Raw genomic sequence first — 18,945 nt, 5'->3', positions numbered from 1 at the left:
AGGCCACGCTATCTCCATCATGTTGTTAAGGGGTTCATCTTAACATATGGCTCTATCTATCCTATGAAATTCCATTATGACATTTGGGAGTCTATGCTAAAAAAGTCATATTTATTCTGAAAAAACAAATCCCACCCAATGGCAGTGGAGCACAACAAAGCATGTCCTTAATCCTCTATTAGGAAATTTGAGACACCTATGGCATCACTGACAAGGCCATATCCTTGCATTTAAACCTATATAATGGTGCCGAGTCACTCTCCATTGTAATTGGTTTAGGCTTTTTATCCACCAAGTCATTGACTTGATTGATCAAGTTGAAGAACCCTAAAACTTGTTTTTTACAAGACGTAGACCAGAAATAACAAGTCTGACAAATATAAATGACTATAAGAACATAATTGTGGAAATCAACGAGTGTACTTTGTTCATTCCAAGAATAATGAATGCACCAGCATCATTGGCCATCCCAAGCTATGAATGATTGTTCTTTATTCAAAGGAACTCAACCGCCAATTTTAAATTATTATGAACACTTTCTCATTATGTGAAAGATTAGATGTTTCTTTTTAGTTAGACTCTTTGGGTATGTGATACTCGACGATCAATCCAAGTGTGTGGTTCATGTATTGCTAAAAATATAAGAAATCCTCTTGGACATTGTGCCATTAGTTGCATAGCCACAACTTTTTATTCATTTCTTGAACTCGTGAGTCCAAGAAAGCATTTGGGTATGAGAGGGTCTAATTTTAGAGGGCATCCCTTGTAAATTGGTTTTCATTCTTTCAGAATCTTTGTTTTTTTTACCTTCAATTTGAAGAAAAGTGATGGGTACAAAGATTATTCGCAAGTAACTAGGGGAGGAATTCACAAACAAGAGATGATAGAATAATTTTGATGATTCAATAAACATTGACACCAACATGATGCCGGTTAGAACTCATCTAAGATCAGAAAGGATACATATAGCTTTTTATGCACAGCATTGGGGATTATTAAGAAATGTCACTAACCCACACAAAGGTGTAGAAAAAACTCAAATACCTTCAATTAATAAAGAAATTATAATAAACCTATTTCATTTCATTATATACATTCTTGGATTCCTGAAATCCATGCAATTCCACTTCAATATGAATATGAAGCTTTGGGAACATGATACATCCAAGAAATTCCTAATGACCCAATATGTTCACGATCATGAACATGATATTTCATAGTCATTAGTGTTGCATCCAAGAACACCATAAACAAACTAACCCAAATTTTCAAGCTTTGGAAACATGATACATCCAAGAAATCCTCCTAATGACTGGATATGTTCACGATCAAGAACATGATATTCCATAGTCATTTGTGTTGCATGGAAGAAAACCATGAACAAATTAACTTAAATTTTCCAGCTGTCTTGTGGTGGTGATGAGCTTTAGAAACATTCAATGGAGATCCACATGTGTAAAGGAGGTTGTATACAGACTTCACTGTCTTCTTCATAATTTCTTGATATCACATCAAATGAGTGTATTATGCGTTAGAAGAAATCAAGATTGAAATAAATAAATAAAATTGGTTTGGCTTGCGTGTCTCGATGTGTACGGAAGAGCACTAAACACCCAATCTTGAGTGTTCTTTTCAACTTCAACTAGCTTGAGTTGTTGATTGGTATTAATTCGTTATCTCTAGGCCCTTGTAAACTACCCAAATTTGACTTGAAGTTTTTCGTCGTGTCCAAGAAATGGAGCCAAATAGTGAGGATCAACGAGCATGAGAACATGGGGATAGGACCAAAGAGCCACAAGAACATGGGAAACGAGAAATAAAATGCCCTTAATCCGAGGGACCAAAAGTGGGCGCCCATGGACATGGCATCATTGACATATTGAAGTTGGAGCCCAGGTGCATTGGGACCAAGGGGTATGCTAATGAGGAAGCTTACATGGCAATAATACCTCACAGATTGGATATTGCACATGAAGGCCACGAGGAAACATATCAAGACACATAGGAACTTGATAGAAGTGGTCCCCTTTCTCTTGTCCCCAAGTAATAGACTCGTGACCTCGAAGCTATCAGTACTAATTGTGCTTATCAACGCGGCGATGATGGCACATAGTGTGATCGCGGCCGTTGCTAGCAATGCCGATGCCATGATCTCATTTCGTAGCGTTTGGACGGACAATATCCCATTCTTCAAGCCATCCTGTTTTTACAAGAGGATCAATTCATCTATAAATGACAAGTTTATAATACACACACCATCTATCTCTCTCTTTCTCTCAACATACATACATATGCATACATATACATATATACACATACACATATACATATGGATGCATCATTATGGGGGGTTACCCAGTTGATCGAGTCATTGGGCTCGATTATTCTGTCAAGTCACCTCTAATGCGCTGCCCATCACACCATAAGGGACAATTGCACCTAGTGGGATATGGAGCATCCATAGATTGTGCACCACGAAGCAAGCTCCACTAGGAAGCTTATCATGAAGGATATGGTTGTGAATATTAACCGGACATATAGAGACCTATCTGTGATCAATCAATTGCATGATGATCACCGAACGGCCTTCCTATGACTTAAATGAATTTAGGTCATAGGTCATTTAGGCATTTCAAAGATGGCTGATAGTAGTGTCATTTCATTTCAAGTCTCACTCAATCATGCCATTAAAACAGAGTATAGACACATCATAAATGGATCTCTATCATGATTAATAAACTATGACAATCAAAGATCAAAGACCAAAGACCAAGATCTATACAATATGTATGTATGTAGGTATGTATGTATGTACACGCACAAACATACATACATGCATACATAAACAAACATACATAAATATAGATATATAGATATATATGTCATGATTCATGACCTCAAAGAAAGATTGGTGTATGTATATATAGGAGTGAATTGATTCGAATGGTACTTTATGAATGAGAGCATTTAATCTAGAAAGAAGAAACCTGCATCATGACGCGGACCCATGCTCGGCGATTGATATGATTGATGCCCAAGACGGTCGTGGACGGGTGGTAGCGGATTCGGTACGCGAGCTGCGCTTGATAGACCAACAACATCAACACACCTGCAGGCACCAGGACCACATCCAAAATCTCCAATCCCCTTGTCATGGGGATCTCAATCAGCTCACTCTAGAGTCTAGTTTGATCCCCAAAACCATGGCTTTTATGTTACGAGTACAAAATTATCCTCAAGAATATGCCTTGGGCCCACTCTAGCCTAACTCCTAAGGGATAGTAGAAAAGATCATGACATTAAAAAACAGTTGTTCATTGGAACTTTCCTAGGAACCTTCTCCCTTTGTCCCTTCTATGTTTATCATGAACTACCACATATCGAGAAATTAAGAGTATCGTAAACGATATGATCCAATCGGTATAACAGCTCATCATCAAAAAATGTTCCAAACTTGCCCCTCTCTCTTTGGAAAACGCTCATGAAAATCTTCTTTCTTTGTATTGTGAAGCTTTGGGAATTTTATTTTTAGCTTGCATTCATACCGATGGCATGCCCCGTTTGTCACTATCTCAATATTGGCACCAACTCGAGCTTCTAGAATTGTCACATTGGCATTGTAACTCCAATGAAAATATAAGTCCAAGAATAATATTAGAACTAACTAAACTTCATGTCCATAGATTGCGTATTTTGGTCATTGTTGATATATCTTATTGCGTAAAATACACAATTACTCGATTCAACATGTGGTTTTAATTAATACCTATGTCACTTGACAAGTGAATCTACTTCACTTCCACATCCCCATAAAATTTTATAGGTATTTTGCTAGATTCCTACTAAAAAACTAGCTCTTTGTACACAACCTTAGATAGATACATGTAATGCCACTTATATTATCTTAATTTAATCCATTATATCATTAACTAATTGTGCGTTAATAATGTGCATTTTGTAGAATAGTATATCAATCACAATATTACTTGTGGAGCATTAATGTTCGAAGTTTGTGTAACCACGTTTTATTTGTTTCTTCAGTCCAATGTCCATCAAACACTTCTCAAAGAAGCAAATGAACCTCAAATCCTTATAAGGAGATTTGTATAACTTGTTTAATCAGCATTTAATACATAGGCTTTAAAGTGGAACACATTTGTTGATGCACATAGTAACAATAATTGGGCCATCATCATTTTGAAGATAAGTACTATATGGTTTGTGGCACATCATTACAATGATTTACAATCAAAGTTGAATGGCCCACATTCTAATGTATTACTTGCAAGAAATTTTAAATTGGTGAGTTGTGACTTGTGAGTCGATTACTCTATCAAACTTGTTGAAACATTGGTGTCACAAATAATATTTTCGCCTAAATTAGTTAAATTTATTGCAAGAGAAGAGTCTTTTAAGATTGAACCGTATCGCAGCACTTGAGATGTGCAATGTCCTAGTCAACAACTAAATAAACTGTCTACATATCTATATAGGGATAAAACATCACAAAACTAAGGGAAATATTAGCCTTACCTTTTTAGGTTTGACTACCTTTTCCCTATTATATTATGTAACCATTTGATTTGATTGGATTTGCTTGATGTTTGCGACATAATTGTTCATTTCAAAGTGCAAAAAGTACAAGAATCAATGTTCACTACATAACTAGTTATTAAACTACAATGTTAGGGGGTTGATTCACCTAATAAAGCGATTTTGGTATTTGAATTGAAAAAAAGTGAATCTAGGCTAGGGTTCACTCCTATTCATTTATTCGAATTGAGATAAGTGAATCAATTCTAGAATTCACACTCTTACACACTAAATGGTTCCTCTAGCTAAGGTCATGTAGCCTACTAGAAGTCTTATGTGCATCATGTAGCACATCTCTTGAGTCTTAGTAAACCCAAATTTGAGAAAAGATAAAATATTGAACTTCAAATGATATATCTTAATATATTAATAGGCTATAGGTTTAAGTTATTAACTAAAACTTTATAAAGTTAATTCATATTTAATAAATATTACAAAAATATCCAAACCCTAAACCATTAGCCATCTAAGATGAGTTTAAAAACTTATTAAACCATAAACATTAAGTTATTGATAGAGTCAAGAGACTAAATTATTACAAAGAAAACTCATGTTGACCTATTGTGGTAATATTATGCAAATTTCGAACATTTCTTGTGCGTTGTGTTGTGTTGTGTTGTGTGTTGTGTGTGTGTGTGTGTGTGTGTGTGTGTGTGTGTGTGTGTGTGTGTGTGTGTGTGTGTGTGTGTGTGTCTCAACTAGATGTATGAAGCAAATTAAAACAATACATACAAAATGGAAGATCTAATAATGAGAAGGTGCTATGGACCCATGGATGTTGAAAATGGTGGCATAGCAAACAACTTTGGTGACATTGGGTGGAACTTGGAAGGGCGGTGGTGTCATTAATGGTGAGAACTTGAGCAATACATGCATTGTTTTTAAAATGAACTTTATAAGGAAAATATTCCACCTCGAATAAAAAAAGGAATTAGTTTTAAGGAAAATATTTCACAAAGTTTTGTCTATGATGGGCATGTGAGACCATATCGGGCCGGTTGATGCTCCCAAGAAAGTGACTAGTTGTATCACATTTAGTGCACTGTGCTAGAACATCATAAGAACACAAGGTGAGTCGGTGACCAACTCGTCACCTCCATAGATTTCATCAACCCTTGTGAAAATTTATGTTAGTTTCGTTACACTTACAAATACATATATACAAAATAGGACATTTTGCTTGTACCTTTTTTGGCGACACTTGCAAATATATACATTTAAGAGCTTTTCTTTTGTACTTTTTTATTCTTCATTTCAAATGTTGGTCTAATTATATCTATGGACATACATAACTTTGTGAATTCGTTAAGAGATTGATTTGAATAAATCTAGTATATTTGCTTATTTATTTTATCTATTTAATCTATTTTTTTATTTTTTTAAACAAAAGCATTCTCTTGAAGCAAAATCTACATTTAACTACGAAAACAAAAATAAAAATGATGCAATTATTTATTTTCTTATGCATTTTTTAGCATCTTCATTTTGCTCATTCTCCAACATTGTTGTTTTTCAAAAGAAGCAAAATGGTGGACAAAAACGAGTCACGACTATGAAGAAAATTCTCATAAATGTAATGATTAAACACTTAAAAATGATCAAAGGAATGGAAATTTTGAGGACCAAAAACAATGTAGAGTTTTAGCTTAACATATTGAAAAACCAACAATGGTTCCAATAAGTGCCGAATCATGACAAATATGGAATGCATTGAGGCTAAGAATTATACCCTTGTAGTAAGTACTATTGGTGTCCATAATAGAAGAATCTCATTACAACACAGCTGACTAAAGGGAGTGATTAGCCTACGATATATCCTTGAAGGAATTTGCCACTCAAAAACTCATGAAATGAAGGATATAATCTATGCAAAAGATGAATAGATTACATGCATTTTGTGTTGCTTCCCCATCCTGATTTCCACTAGAAATATTTCCAATGGAATTTGTAGGCCACATTTAGAAAGGAATAGGCACCTAGATTTGTTACCCAATCATATTGTAGACATGCCTCCATGAGTAGAAGTCTAAAACCACAAACCCAATAACATGAGATGGTGGGGAACACTCATAGTGAAGGTTCCCAAACCTAGGTTTTAAGCAAGGGACTACTGTTATGAACTTTTTAAAATATTGAATCACAAAATGTTTTGGTCAAAATTACAACCCACTCAATGTCTTTGAAGCACACATGCATAACCAAAGAAGACAACCACATTGCATCGACATTGTCTCGATCATCCATGGTTGTGTTAATGTCATAAAATGAACCACATCTTGCACACAAAGAACATACAAAAAGTTAAGATCAACTTTCCAATTCCAAGGTTTCCTAGAGGTATAGTTGAACATTACAACTCTTTAGGATGGAATTCATGCTTAATCCAAGCCCAAGGCTATCTAGATACGTTAATCTCATCTCTATGATAACTTTAAGAAAAAATCATCTCTTGACTTGATTAGGCATACAATAATAATAGACAATAACATAGTGGATGTGCGCTATCATAGATATGCACTTACGACAAACCTTACTAATGCAGACTCAAATTTCCAGAGGATGCTAAAGATCTGAATGCATTGGAAACATTAGTAGTATATGCCAACAAAAATAAAGATCACGTGTTCTATTAATAATTGCCTTGGCACCCCTTATACCACAGAAAAAAGGTTTCCGGAATATGAGACAATCAAGGCTAGTTATTTTTCTCTTGATTTGCACCATCCTGATACCACAAGTAAGAAATTTTGACTCATTTCCAACATTATGAGTAATAAATTACAAAGGGGTCAAGCTAAAGGAATAAAAAATTTGTCCCCAATTGTGAAGACCGCATTCAACGTTGAAGAGAAAATTAAGGAAAATCCTCAATTTGTCACTTCGTGTAAAGGACATCCTCCCATGGATGACGGTATAAAGGCTGCTTAAGCCGTTTCTGATCAAATGTATGACTGCATTAAAAAAAAAACAAATAGCATGAGAAAAGATTTATTCTCTCCTAATTGACAATATGAAATCATTGTCTCTCTAAAACCATATGTATGCGCACACACAACATAATCCTAAAAGTATCCTTACCCAATCAACCCAATTGTCCGGGCAAGCACAAATAGACCATTAAGATAGCCGATCTCCACAATCTCATCTATTTCTTGCTGGGTGAACATTGCACTACTAACAAGCAAATCCAGGAAAAGAGAACCGATACACCCATCCACATTCAAGACAAGGTTGTTCGCCTTCGTGAGTGTGTACTTCTCAACTTGGAGTGCATATTCCAAGTACTTGATAGAAGGGAAGAATGTCCGCCCATATTCATGTAGAAGCTCCACCCTCTTGTCTTTGTTGTCCACACTCTTTATTCTGTAGAAAAGAAACAATGGACATACTTTTCAGAAAACTTGTATGTATTAAATCCACATCAGAACCACATCGCTAAAGAGTTTGTAACAAGTAACCTGTGACCAATTCCAGGTACTCGAATGCCCTTCTTCTTCATCGATTCAACATATTCGAAAGGAGAAAGACCCTGAAAACAGAGAATCGGTCCATTTTAATCAAACCAATGGGCCTAAACCCCGCAACCCACCTTGATGGATGGATAGATGGTAGTGTTCACAAAAAAATCCCACATTTGACGTCCAAATACAAATATATACCTTGTCACATGCCTCTTTAAAATATCTAGCGGCATCATCGATCGCCCCACCAAACCGGGGCCCAATTGTTAGAAGACCTATGTTAGTAAAGAGAAAAAAAAGACTATAAGAAATCATTTAAAATCATAATGTGAAAAAGAATATGAAGAGCAGCAACCTGATACCAAGCTTGAAACAAGGTCTTTTCCAGCTCGGGCTGTAATAATTGTGTTGTGTGCACCAGAAACACATGGACCGTGATCAGCACAAAGCATTATGCACATCTATAGAACAATATAAAACTGTGTTTTCAAAAAAACCCTGGACCAAGCATGCCTCTAATGCTACACTATTTTATTCCTGATTGTTTTCTATTATAATCAAACCAAAGAGTTTAAATACCTCAATGAATTTGGTGCAGTAACGAGGGAGGCTACGCTTGAACCAAAGAAGCGAGATCACATCCCCAACACCACTGTCATTCTCGATCAATACTGACATCTTCACCCCTGCATATGTAGCTTCCTCACCTACAAAACATAAGACGGAGTGAAATTAGAACTGACCATGGCCATTTAATACCTCAAATAATGCAAAAAACCAACCTCTGTCATCACAAATGGTAGAGACTATATGTGTCGGAGCTCGCACTTTTCCGGCCTTAATAGCTGCATTTAGGTCTTGTGGTACTGGAGGGGGTTTCAACTCAGGAATAGGTACAATCACACCTTCTTTAACTAGGCGTTCATATGTTTCCTTGATTAACGGTTCAAGGCCCTCATAAGAGGTTGGCACAAGAGCACCCGCGGCTTGAAGTGCACTATTCTTCGCCTGAGCAGATTCCATATCACCTCCACTCTTTGCACCCTGCAACTCACAATTTCTACATTAGTTAGAAAATCGGTTGGGCAATCACCATTTTCACATAAGACAAGTGTACATGAAAACTTACAGCATGTCCAAACTGCACCTCTGACTTAAAGAGACGTGCACATGTGCCACTAACCCATGCAACCACAGGTTTAGTTACTTTGCCCTGGTTCAAAGCCTCCACGAGAGAGTACTCATCACGACCACCAAGCTCACCAAGCACCACCACCATCTTGATCTGCAAGTCACTTTTTAAAAACAATGTACCATACCAACAAAAGAAACACAGAACAAACAAGAGATTACATGCGACAATTTCAAAGCGCAAATGTGATCTAATAAATTATTGGTAGTAGACTTAGTGAGCTTATTGTATTACCATTCTTAGAGTTAAATATTTAAGCATGATAATGTAGTGATAATGTGTGTGCTTTGGATCCCTAAGTTTGTAGATTCCAATCTCAAGCAATGGATCTGCTGTTTGCATTCATAATGACAGTTTATCATATACATTAGTTTGAGATCACACATAGTAACAGCTTGCTTCTTAAAATAATATACTCACAATGAAAAGCAATGACAAAATAGCATTTCTATCTACATACAGAATAGCAAGACAAACCTGTGGAATGTTCTGGTACCGTAAAACATGATCAGACAAGGTGGAGCCAGGGAACACATCGCCGCCAATTGCAATGCCTAGAAAAGCAAACAATAACAATAGAGTTTTCATACACACAGATATATATATATATATATATATATATATATATATATATATATACACACACACACACACACACACACATTTACATGTGTGTATGGATATATGCATATATATTTACGTTTATTTCAAAAATTGTTTTCATTTAAATGCTGTTTATCAGATGCATAATTTAGAAAAAGAAATTAAATCTAAGGGGTTGAACTACAGTGGCAACAGAAATACCTTCATAAATACCATCAGAGGTTCTTGAAATTATCCTATACAGCTCATTCGACATACCACCCTAAAAATCATGCAAAACCCCAACATTTATATGTGTGTGTGCATTCTAATCATATAATGAATCCAAAGCAGAAGTGCTCAATGTGAATTTGGAACTCACAGATTTTGATACAAATCCAACAGATCCAGGACGGTAGAGTTTGCTCTCCACTATATTCTCAAGTGTACCGGCAGTGTCGCCTATCTTAAAGGCACCAGCTTGGATTCCACCAACAGTTGCTGGGCCAATAAGAACCTACACGAAGAAGGAACACATTTGATCACTAACTTTGATTATTCTCAAAGGCATATAAGATAAAACACTGAAAACACCAAATTAATATAATATAACCATAGGGGCAGTTAAATATTTAGAGGGGAGAGAGGAGGATTGTGGGATACTCTAAACACCAGTAACTTGCTGTTTACCTTGTTGTTTGCTTTAGCATACGCAATAAGTTTCTTTGTATCCCCTTCCGGTACTCCTTCAGCAATAATTGCTACAACTCTGATGGTTGGTTGTTTCAGGGCCTCCATAGAGGAAGCGTACGCACTGCCAAAAAACCATAGTTAGGATGGATGGCACTACAAAAATTGTTCTGAGGTATTCAAGCTTTCATTGCGAAGGAGAGTTCCATTTCTTTCAGGGTTCACAAAAATGTTGTACATAGCTCATGAAGTTCAACTTACGCCATAATCAGCTCAAATGTATATAATAATAATACTAGTAGTAGTAGTAGTAGTAGTGGTAGTAGTAGTAGTAGTAGTAATGGTAATAGTAAGTAATAAGCACACATGTACCTTCTGAATGAAGCAAAATTGATGAACACATCAGCTGTCGAGTGAGCCTTGCATGCATCTTTGATGCTGTAAGAATCAAGATAGAATAGGACATTGGTTAGAAAGGATTTGCCTCTCCATAGATAGAAACAATGACAATGACATCCAAGTATAAATAATATGCCTTGAATGCACAGAAATAGCAATCTCCTCCTGCCCAAAAAAAAGTTTCTGGAAACCTTCAGACCCAGGATTGATGATTCCAGCCACTGATGGAGTTTCTCTTCCTGGCAGTGTCAACAAAGATGAATATTCAACAAATTGATCACTATAAGCCAGATGATTATAGTTTTTAATCTTGGGAGAAGACCACCAAAAATACCATCTGAAGGATTAAATTTTCCAAAAGGGAGAGATATTTTGATCATTTTTGAAAACCTGGGGATATTGCAATAAATACCCAAAAAGGTAGGGGTATTTTTTGTGTTATTCTCTTAAACTTTCGTTAGCTAAGATGATACAGACACATCGTACCACATTTACATTTTGCTTACTCTAAAGTATCCTTGGGAAGAATACAAACAGTATGAGACACACTTTTACATCCCTTATATGTTGTGATTAAATAAGAATACAATACAATCACAAAGTATATGAGGAACTCACAAACTTAAGGTATGTATGAATTTGAGCCAAAGGAGGAATTATGGTGTGAATGCACATGTTAGCACACTTACTGACATGAACTTACCACATAGGAAATCGAAATCAAGCATCCTCTGAATGGGAAGTTGCTTAAAATTGTAGAACAAGGTCTGGGTTTGTCGAGAAAACAATTGTCCAGATGCCATAGTATAGTATGATATACCACTCAAAGACGTCCAACTGAATATATAAAAAAAGAGAATGTGATTGATTTATGCACCAATTTATATAGCAAAGACATTGACAACATCAACATTAATGCTGAACCCTGATTTTACGTTATAGGTTTGGATTCTAGAAGTTACCACAGAAATGAGCATCCTGAAGCTCATTCCTAGATGATACAATCTATATTAATGGACCAAGATCTCCTAAGATTTAGAAATAAATCCTAGACATTAAAATCTGAACCTATTCTAGATGACATAATGTATCGTAGAGGAGCAAGTTGGATCAAGATCTCTGAAACTTAGACACCACAATATAACTTTCTAATCGCTATATCCTTAACCTTAAATACATTACATTCTAAACCTCATTTCTTGAAGATATACTCCATAGTGAAGAAGCAACTTGGTTCAGGACCTCCTAAACTTTAGCATTACAAGACATCCTATTAATCATTACATCCTAAACCCGGAACCCTGAACACATTCTAAGGCTCACTTTCTTGACGATTGAATTTATAGTAAATGGGACACGTATCTTACACCCTCTAGCACTTCCAGAAATTCTTCTAGAGTTTCTTCTTGCGAACAAAGAGAGCAAACCATGGATCCTCTCTTAGCTTTGGAATTATAAGTTAGAAGATGCAATTAGTCCATACACAATTAATCAACATTCTAATAACCACAAATGTAATGAGCTTAAAATACTGCATTTTGATGCTAAAAATCTTTATGAATGTAGTATATTTACATCAACCCTAGGATTGAATCACATCAAAAGGCGCTATATATAACCCACCTAGATCCAAAAACCATCAAAGGAACCATTAAAATCAGAGAAATTTGATTAATAATCAATCGCCTATTTTCCCTTTCGTTATGACAGCCACAACAAGAGAGAATCAGAAAAGATAGCATTACCAGATTGGAGGTAAGATTCTCCTTAAGAAAGAAAACTAAACTAGAAACCAAAATGCAAGGGGGGGGGGGGGGGGGGAGAGAGAGAAGGATGTGTACCTGATATACAGAGAAAATCAAGATGAGCAAAACAGAGGAAATGAACTCTGCTTATTTGTTTTCTTTTCTTTTTTCTTTTTTATTCTCTCCTCTTCTCTTCTTTTACTTTCTTTTCCTTTAGAATCCAAAGAGGGAGGAGATGGAGAGGAGCAGAGACCCACTTGCTCTTCTCCCTCTTTGAGAGGAAGAACAACAGAAACCCGCATTTATTGAAGAAACCAAAAGCAAAAAGCAAAAAAAGAACCATCCAAAATTCTGGAAGTACATTTAATTTGTGCTTTCAATTGTCTTCTAGGTTCATGAGTGTATAAAAAGAACAGGCATAAAATATTTGGAACTTGGGAGCCCACAACTTTTCATCATGAAAAAGCCTAAGCAAATCACATGAAACATTTTTTAATGGCAAATTTGCAGCTCTACGTTGTTATCATCATCACTTTCTGCCTCATCTTCTTCTATACATACTTCTTTCTTACCTTCCTTCTTTATTTGGTTATATGCTCTGTGTGTGTGTGTGTGTGTGTGTGTTTATTTACCATGGTCATTAATGCTCTGGTTGAACTGCACCTACTAGCTCCTACTCGGGATATTGAATGTGTCTCGATGACATTAAATTACTGCTATTTGCTGTAAGCAGAGAAACACGACATTCCTTTATGTGTCACAAGCTCCACAAGATGTTAAGTAGACTTTAGGTGACAGAAAATGCAATAAAGGATTGATAATAAATATATGCATGATAAAAAGTGACTCTCTTATTCTTGGACAGCTCAATTTGGCTTTCTATATGTGATTATCCTACTGCACTTGCACATCTAAAAGTAGGGACGTTCAATAAGTCGTGTTATTAATGCCAATTTTATGTTTGGAAACTTTGCAGCAATTTAGCATCTTGTCCTGATTGCTCTTATGCTAGTAGTTATCTATATAAGTTATGATGATGTTCTGAAGTCTCTATTTGTTAATTTAATCCATTTTGTTCATCTACATGGAAGCAATAACTACAGTCAGCGTTGCAAGTAGAAGTTTTTACTTGTGGCTTACAAGGTACTACTATGCCAGCTTTGCCTCTTACTTAACAAAGAACTCCTACATGTTACCTATGGATATACAAGATTCATTGCAACCAACATGTGCTCATCGCACCTAAATGAAGCATTCAAATGATATAGGTGTAAATTTCAATTCAGGTGACTAAACTGCCTTGCCAAGCTTGTCAATTGAATCAATTGTGCATGTATATGCTAACACGTAACAATATATATGACATAAATTTAGCCTGCGATTGTTCATATCCACTTTGGCAAGGAAAGGTTGTCAATAACTCATTTGCACAGATAACACAATGTTATTCTCACCGACTCCAATGCTATTATAACAGAAACTTACTTGACAATAACACTCATTGCAAATACAATTTGACAACAATTTGGAGGCTTACACAACACTAGCTGACTAATCACTCCCAGGTAACGGGTTGGAAAAGTGCAAATAAGCTTTTCCTCAAAGAGAGTGTGGTCCATTCACAAAGAAAAACTGCACCACCAAAATGTGATATCTAGTACAACACCCACTTGAGATGGAACTGAAACTTGTTCCCCCCAATGATAATATGATGAAAATACATTCACGAAACATAACTCATGGATCGTCACTTCACATAAGCAAAAAGCTAGAACCAATTTAACTTTGCGTTACTTTTGGAAGATTTCCATGTTCACAATTGTCAACCAGATTAGCTTTCAAACAACTTGAGAGCATTAGCCAAGAATTGTATATCTATAAATTTACTCATAATCTTCTGATCCAACTAAAACGTAGCCCAATTTCAAAATTTGAATAAGACATCCAAAAAAGGGACATGTAGACTGAAACCCATAAACATGTAAAGATGTATACATCTCAGTAAAGGTATACTTAGTAAGTGTACAGTTCTTCAGACCATATCCTAAATGACAAAATCGTGCTATGTATCTTAGTAATCATAACCGGTAACACAAGAAATGGAAAATTTTACGCTACCAATTTGGGTTAAACATCCTCCCCTACTTAACAAGTTAAGCATGTAGTTTACTATCACTTCGCAGCAGCAACTAGAGCAATTCTAGCATGAGTAAAAGCACTGATCATTGCTCCAAGTTGTAGCTTCTCATTGGGCCCAAAAGCAAGCCTATACCTGGAAACGAATAGAAAAATATCCTATTACATATAATACACACATATAAAGAGTATATTTCAAGAAGGCTGAGGTAGTAGAGTGTCTGATGTGCAAACCTTAACTGTGAATCCCAAGATAAGGGTTCACATGAAACTTTGCACTCAATAACAATGTTGGCATGTGTATAGATGGACGAATGTATATTTATGTAAACAATTTAATACTTACTCAATATCAGCAAGTGAGTTCACCAATTGTACACGAATATTGGATGGCATATTGATGCTGAAAACGAACCTGGCATATTTCACGACTTTGTGAATGAGTTCAAAAGTATATTATAAAAATAAAGACATCAGTATGGAAATCTTCATAAATCCCAAATAAAGTAGCTCAGAAGTTCTTACGGATGCAGCTCTCTTATTACATCCACAAGTGCCAGACCTTTCTTTGTTTTCATATCTGATATTACTTCATTGAAGTCAAGGTAATCACACAGCAAGAAAACAACCTACAAATATTGGCATAGCTATGAACTCTCAAAACAGAACCTAATGTAGAGGCTCCAATGACATCTCAAAAAAAACAATATGATTCTCTGAAGGCTTTTGTTATTCACCCTGACTTTAAGAGCAAGTTAAAACATACCTTTAACTATAATTGCATACGCACACAACCACCATAACCAATGTAAAGTTTGCAAATTAATTCCTGCATAAGTTAACTAGGATACAATTGTACGCTATGGAAAAGGGTTCATTCAGAAGCCAATAGGCCATCTGCTCAATATCTTTAGGCATTGGACTCCCTGTACAGAGATATACTGCCTCTTCAGTGATTCGAGGGCAAGCCATATGAGTAGACTGAAGCAAACAAAAGACTATTACCCAGAGCAAAAACAACAAATGATGCGAGGTCAAATCCAGTCTAATAAGACAATTGAAGTATAAACCTGTAGAATATTGAGACCTTTCCTCATATCTCCATTACCAAGCCTCACTATAGCGGCAAGACCATCTTCAGTAACATCTAGCCTGTTTCCAATAATGTGTTGTTTGTAAGAGAAATTCTATGAAAAAACCCACTAGAAAAAGTTTTTCAAAGAAAGAAGCCATACAAGTAATTACCCTTCTTCTTTGATGACGAATCTCAAACGCTCAGTGACATTCTCACTATCAAGTGGTGCAAAACGAAATCGTGTACATCGTGATTGTAATGCTGGTATAATTTTGCTGACATAGTTACAAATAAGGCAAAATCGTGTGTTTTTTGTGTACTTCTCAATAACTGTCCAAAGGCAATGCAACAGTAATTATAAAATAAGCCTATACAAATTATGTGTAATCATAGAGGAAATAGAGGAAACAAAGGCAAGTAATCACTTGCCCCTCCGAAGTGAAAATTGTGCTTCTTTCGTCATTGCATCTGCCTCATCCAATATGACTAGCTTTACATTGACTCTTGCCCTAAATTATATCACTAGTGATAATCAGTAAAAGACACAGCATTAAAACAAAAACAATAATAAACTGTATGAGGACAAACATGGGATATGCATAGCAAGGATACAAATAATATTCTCTACTTGGAGATAATTGGAGAAATAGCATGTGCCACTTCTGTAGAAGATAATTGGAAGTGAAGCTTGGTTTTGTTCACCAATGACACATCTTCCTAGCCTTCTTAAATGCCCTAAGTCCAACTAGAAAGGAAGTTAATGACCCAAACTATACCCAAAAGATATGCTTTGAGTGCTTGCAAAGTCTTGTATTTGTTGACGCACGACATCAATGCCACGATCATCTGAAGCATTGAGCTCCAATATCATGTTTTGAAATTGACTCCCATACAGCTTGCGGGCAACAGCCAGAATCGTGGATGTCTTCCCCGTTCCTGGAGGTCCATATAGAAGTAAGTGTGGCAGCCGGTTCTCACCTGTAAGTCTATCAACTACAACCAACAGAAAAACGGAAAACATTAAATTTACATTTTTTAATAGGATGTTGAAGCGCACAAACTTCACTAAAATCCTAAGAGGTTACAAGTTGAAGGTACAAATAGTAGAACAAAAATGTAGGCATCAAGGGGGTTTGGGAATATACAACTTATCTTGATGAAAATCTTTAAGAATAATCCATCTTAAGAAATTTTTGAGACGGATGGAGGATGAAATTGGATCCCCATATGCAGCACAAGAATTAGTGTCTATCCTCTGTATGAAATCAAAATCATCCTTGAAAAGGTAGACCAAAGCCATCATGTCCATATTTGAAGTTTGTATAGTGATAATGGCTGCTTGCCCACTCTCGCCCTGGCTCCAAACCTACCAGCTAAGAGCTTTTGGCCAAGGCAAATCACACCCACAGTTTGATTATATTTGAATTTACTTTGACAGGCTATGTAGCAAATTCTCCATGAATAGGCTACATGGTGACTATGGTATACATTACGTACAGTTAATATACAGCCTATTTCTCAAAAACAGCCAATGATATGCTGATTCATTCATATAAAAAACAATTCAAGCAATCCGATTGCAAAGTGTTGTATAAAAACACTAGGAAGGTCTACCAGATTCTGGTCCTGAAAAGAAAGAGAAGGCGTGTGAGGAGGGTACTAGAATGTTAGACTAGTGCTAGGTTTGAGAGGAGATGGTCTTGAGAAATTTGGGTAGTGGGTATCAGCTCTCAGGCTCAAAACTCTAAGCCTGGCACTGTAAATCATTACCTAGAAGAGAACAAATGGTTCGTCCAAGGTTCAGGAAGAAAACTACACAACAGTTGTCCAAGATGCAAATGGATATGACACATCAAAGAACCCATCATAAATGCTATTCAAGAGGGTGCAGTAACTCGCGTAAGTTGGAAAATGTGTCAACATTGAAAGATGACCAAGCTCTCCCACAGAATAAACCAGAAATCTTGGAAGATTTGCATGAGTTCCAAGCTCTCAACTAGCTATCAAAATCTGACCAAGTCAAAATCCACATTCTACATGGTAAATCAACTTGATAAAATGTCAGACTAATATCAGTGCTGGGATTATTGCATTCCCTTAAGATTATCCAATCGCCACTCAATTTGTCAGCTACAAGTGTGTTTAGTTCCCAAAAAAGCTTTATCAATGTCTCACTTAGTTATCTAATCCGATGGATGGTCGTAGTAGTCGTACAGTCAGTAACTCTCCGACTGTAAAGATTGAAAGAGTGTTCGTTCGAATAGCTCCCGTCGAGTCTCTGTACCTATCTCGCTTCGATGTCCAAAAGTCATTTAGCTGAAGTTAGATTTGGCTCAGGAAGCATTCCAAGTTCCTCAGATGATCAGGTTCCAAAGGTGTGTGGATTGAGAGTGTTTAATGTGTTTTTAGAGTTTCCAGATGGAAAAATAAGACGATATCACTATATACATATAAACATTTTTTGTAATATATTATATACAATATGCAGATGCATGCACGCAAACCCACATACATAAAATGTAATTGTATGTATGTGTGAATATATGCAAGTATACATGACTGGGAAGAAATTTACTTGTTTCATACACACATACATACCCACATAAAAAAAAAGTTGTATCTAAATGTGTATGTATGATTGTGTATAAATAGAGAAAAAGAGAATTAGCAAGGGGAGAAATTTACTTGTTCTACAGACACATCATACATATATTCCGTACCTAATACACACATATGTAGGTACCTACAAACGCAGAGAGAGCTAGATGCATGCGTATAAAATATAACGAAAAAGAAGAAGATATAAACTGACTTGTTTCAATGATGTCTTTGTGGGCAGCAACATCTGAGAGGGAGGAAGGTCTGTATTTCTCGACCCAAGGAGAAGTTCGAGAGGGAGCAGCAGCAGAGAGGGAGCCAAGCTTTGCCTTCCCCTTCTGAATGGATATGGAGGATGATACGGAGGAGGGGAGAGGAGGCGGAGGTTTGGCCATGTCCACATCCATGGCGGCTCCTGCAGTTGTTGCTACCTCTTCTTCTTCTTCCATGGCGGGAGAAAATGGTGTTCAGGCC

At 36.3% G+C, this 18,945-nt stretch overlaps 3 protein-coding genes across 4 annotated transcripts; all 3 read right to left on the bottom strand.

Annotated features, from left to right (window-relative positions):
* Positions 1–1,026: 1,026 nt before the first annotated feature.
* On the bottom strand, positions 1,027–3,206 carry LOC147861495 (uncharacterized). The gene is made up of 2 exons (XM_087322481.1): positions 2,988–3,206; positions 1,027–2,200 (listed from the first exon to the last, which is right to left on the bottom strand). Exons 1-2 carry the CDS (start codon positions 3,153–3,155, stop codon positions 1,643–1,645), a joined length of 726 nt encoding a protein of 241 aa, XP_087178607.1. The 5' UTR covers positions 3,156–3,206; the 3' UTR covers positions 1,027–1,642.
* A 3,986-nt stretch (positions 3,207–7,192) lies between these two features.
* Positions 7,193–12,959, bottom strand: LOC147861494 (ATP-citrate synthase beta chain protein 1-like). Of its 2 annotated transcripts, none has more exons than XM_087322586.1 (16): positions 12,759–12,959; positions 11,621–11,754; positions 11,054–11,156; positions 10,891–10,956; positions 10,519–10,642; positions 10,211–10,345; positions 10,051–10,111; positions 9,724–9,800; positions 9,184–9,339; positions 8,837–9,098; positions 8,634–8,761; positions 8,410–8,515; positions 8,253–8,329; positions 8,052–8,122; positions 7,672–7,956; positions 7,193–7,544 (listed from the first exon to the last, which is right to left on the bottom strand). In XM_087322586.1, the coding sequence occupies exons 2-16, from the start codon at positions 11,718–11,720 to the stop codon at positions 7,469–7,471; spliced, it is 1,827 nt and encodes a 608-aa protein (XP_087178712.1). In that variant the 5' UTR covers positions 11,721–11,754; positions 12,759–12,959; the 3' UTR covers positions 7,193–7,468. The 2 variants fall into 2 exon arrangements, with proteins under 2 accessions (XP_087178712.1, XP_087178713.1); XM_087322587.1 differs by lacking the exon at positions 12,759–12,959 and adding an exon at positions 12,663–12,685.
* Positions 12,960–14,605: 1,646 nt separating this feature from the next.
* LOC147861493 (replication factor C subunit 3) lies at positions 14,606–18,930 on the bottom strand. The gene is made up of 9 exons (XM_087322925.1): positions 18,686–18,930; positions 16,650–16,866; positions 16,303–16,382; positions 16,044–16,203; positions 15,869–15,950; positions 15,650–15,779; positions 15,324–15,387; positions 15,145–15,213; positions 14,606–14,934 (listed from the first exon to the last, which is right to left on the bottom strand). The coding sequence occupies exons 1-9, from the start codon at positions 18,918–18,920 to the stop codon at positions 14,835–14,837; spliced, it is 1,137 nt and encodes a 378-aa protein (XP_087179051.1). The 5' UTR covers positions 18,921–18,930; the 3' UTR covers positions 14,606–14,834.
* Positions 18,931–18,945: the final 15 nt, after the last annotated feature.

Source organism: Azolla caroliniana, unplaced genomic scaffold, assembly GCF_043228905.1.
Source record: "Azolla caroliniana isolate FFs.n. ecotype wild unplaced genomic scaffold, voAzoCaro1.0.p SCAF_7, whole genome shotgun sequence".
NCBI classification, from domain to species: domain Eukaryota; kingdom Viridiplantae; phylum Streptophyta; class Polypodiopsida; order Salviniales; family Salviniaceae; genus Azolla; species Azolla caroliniana.
This window is presented reverse-complemented; position numbering and strand designations above follow the sequence as displayed.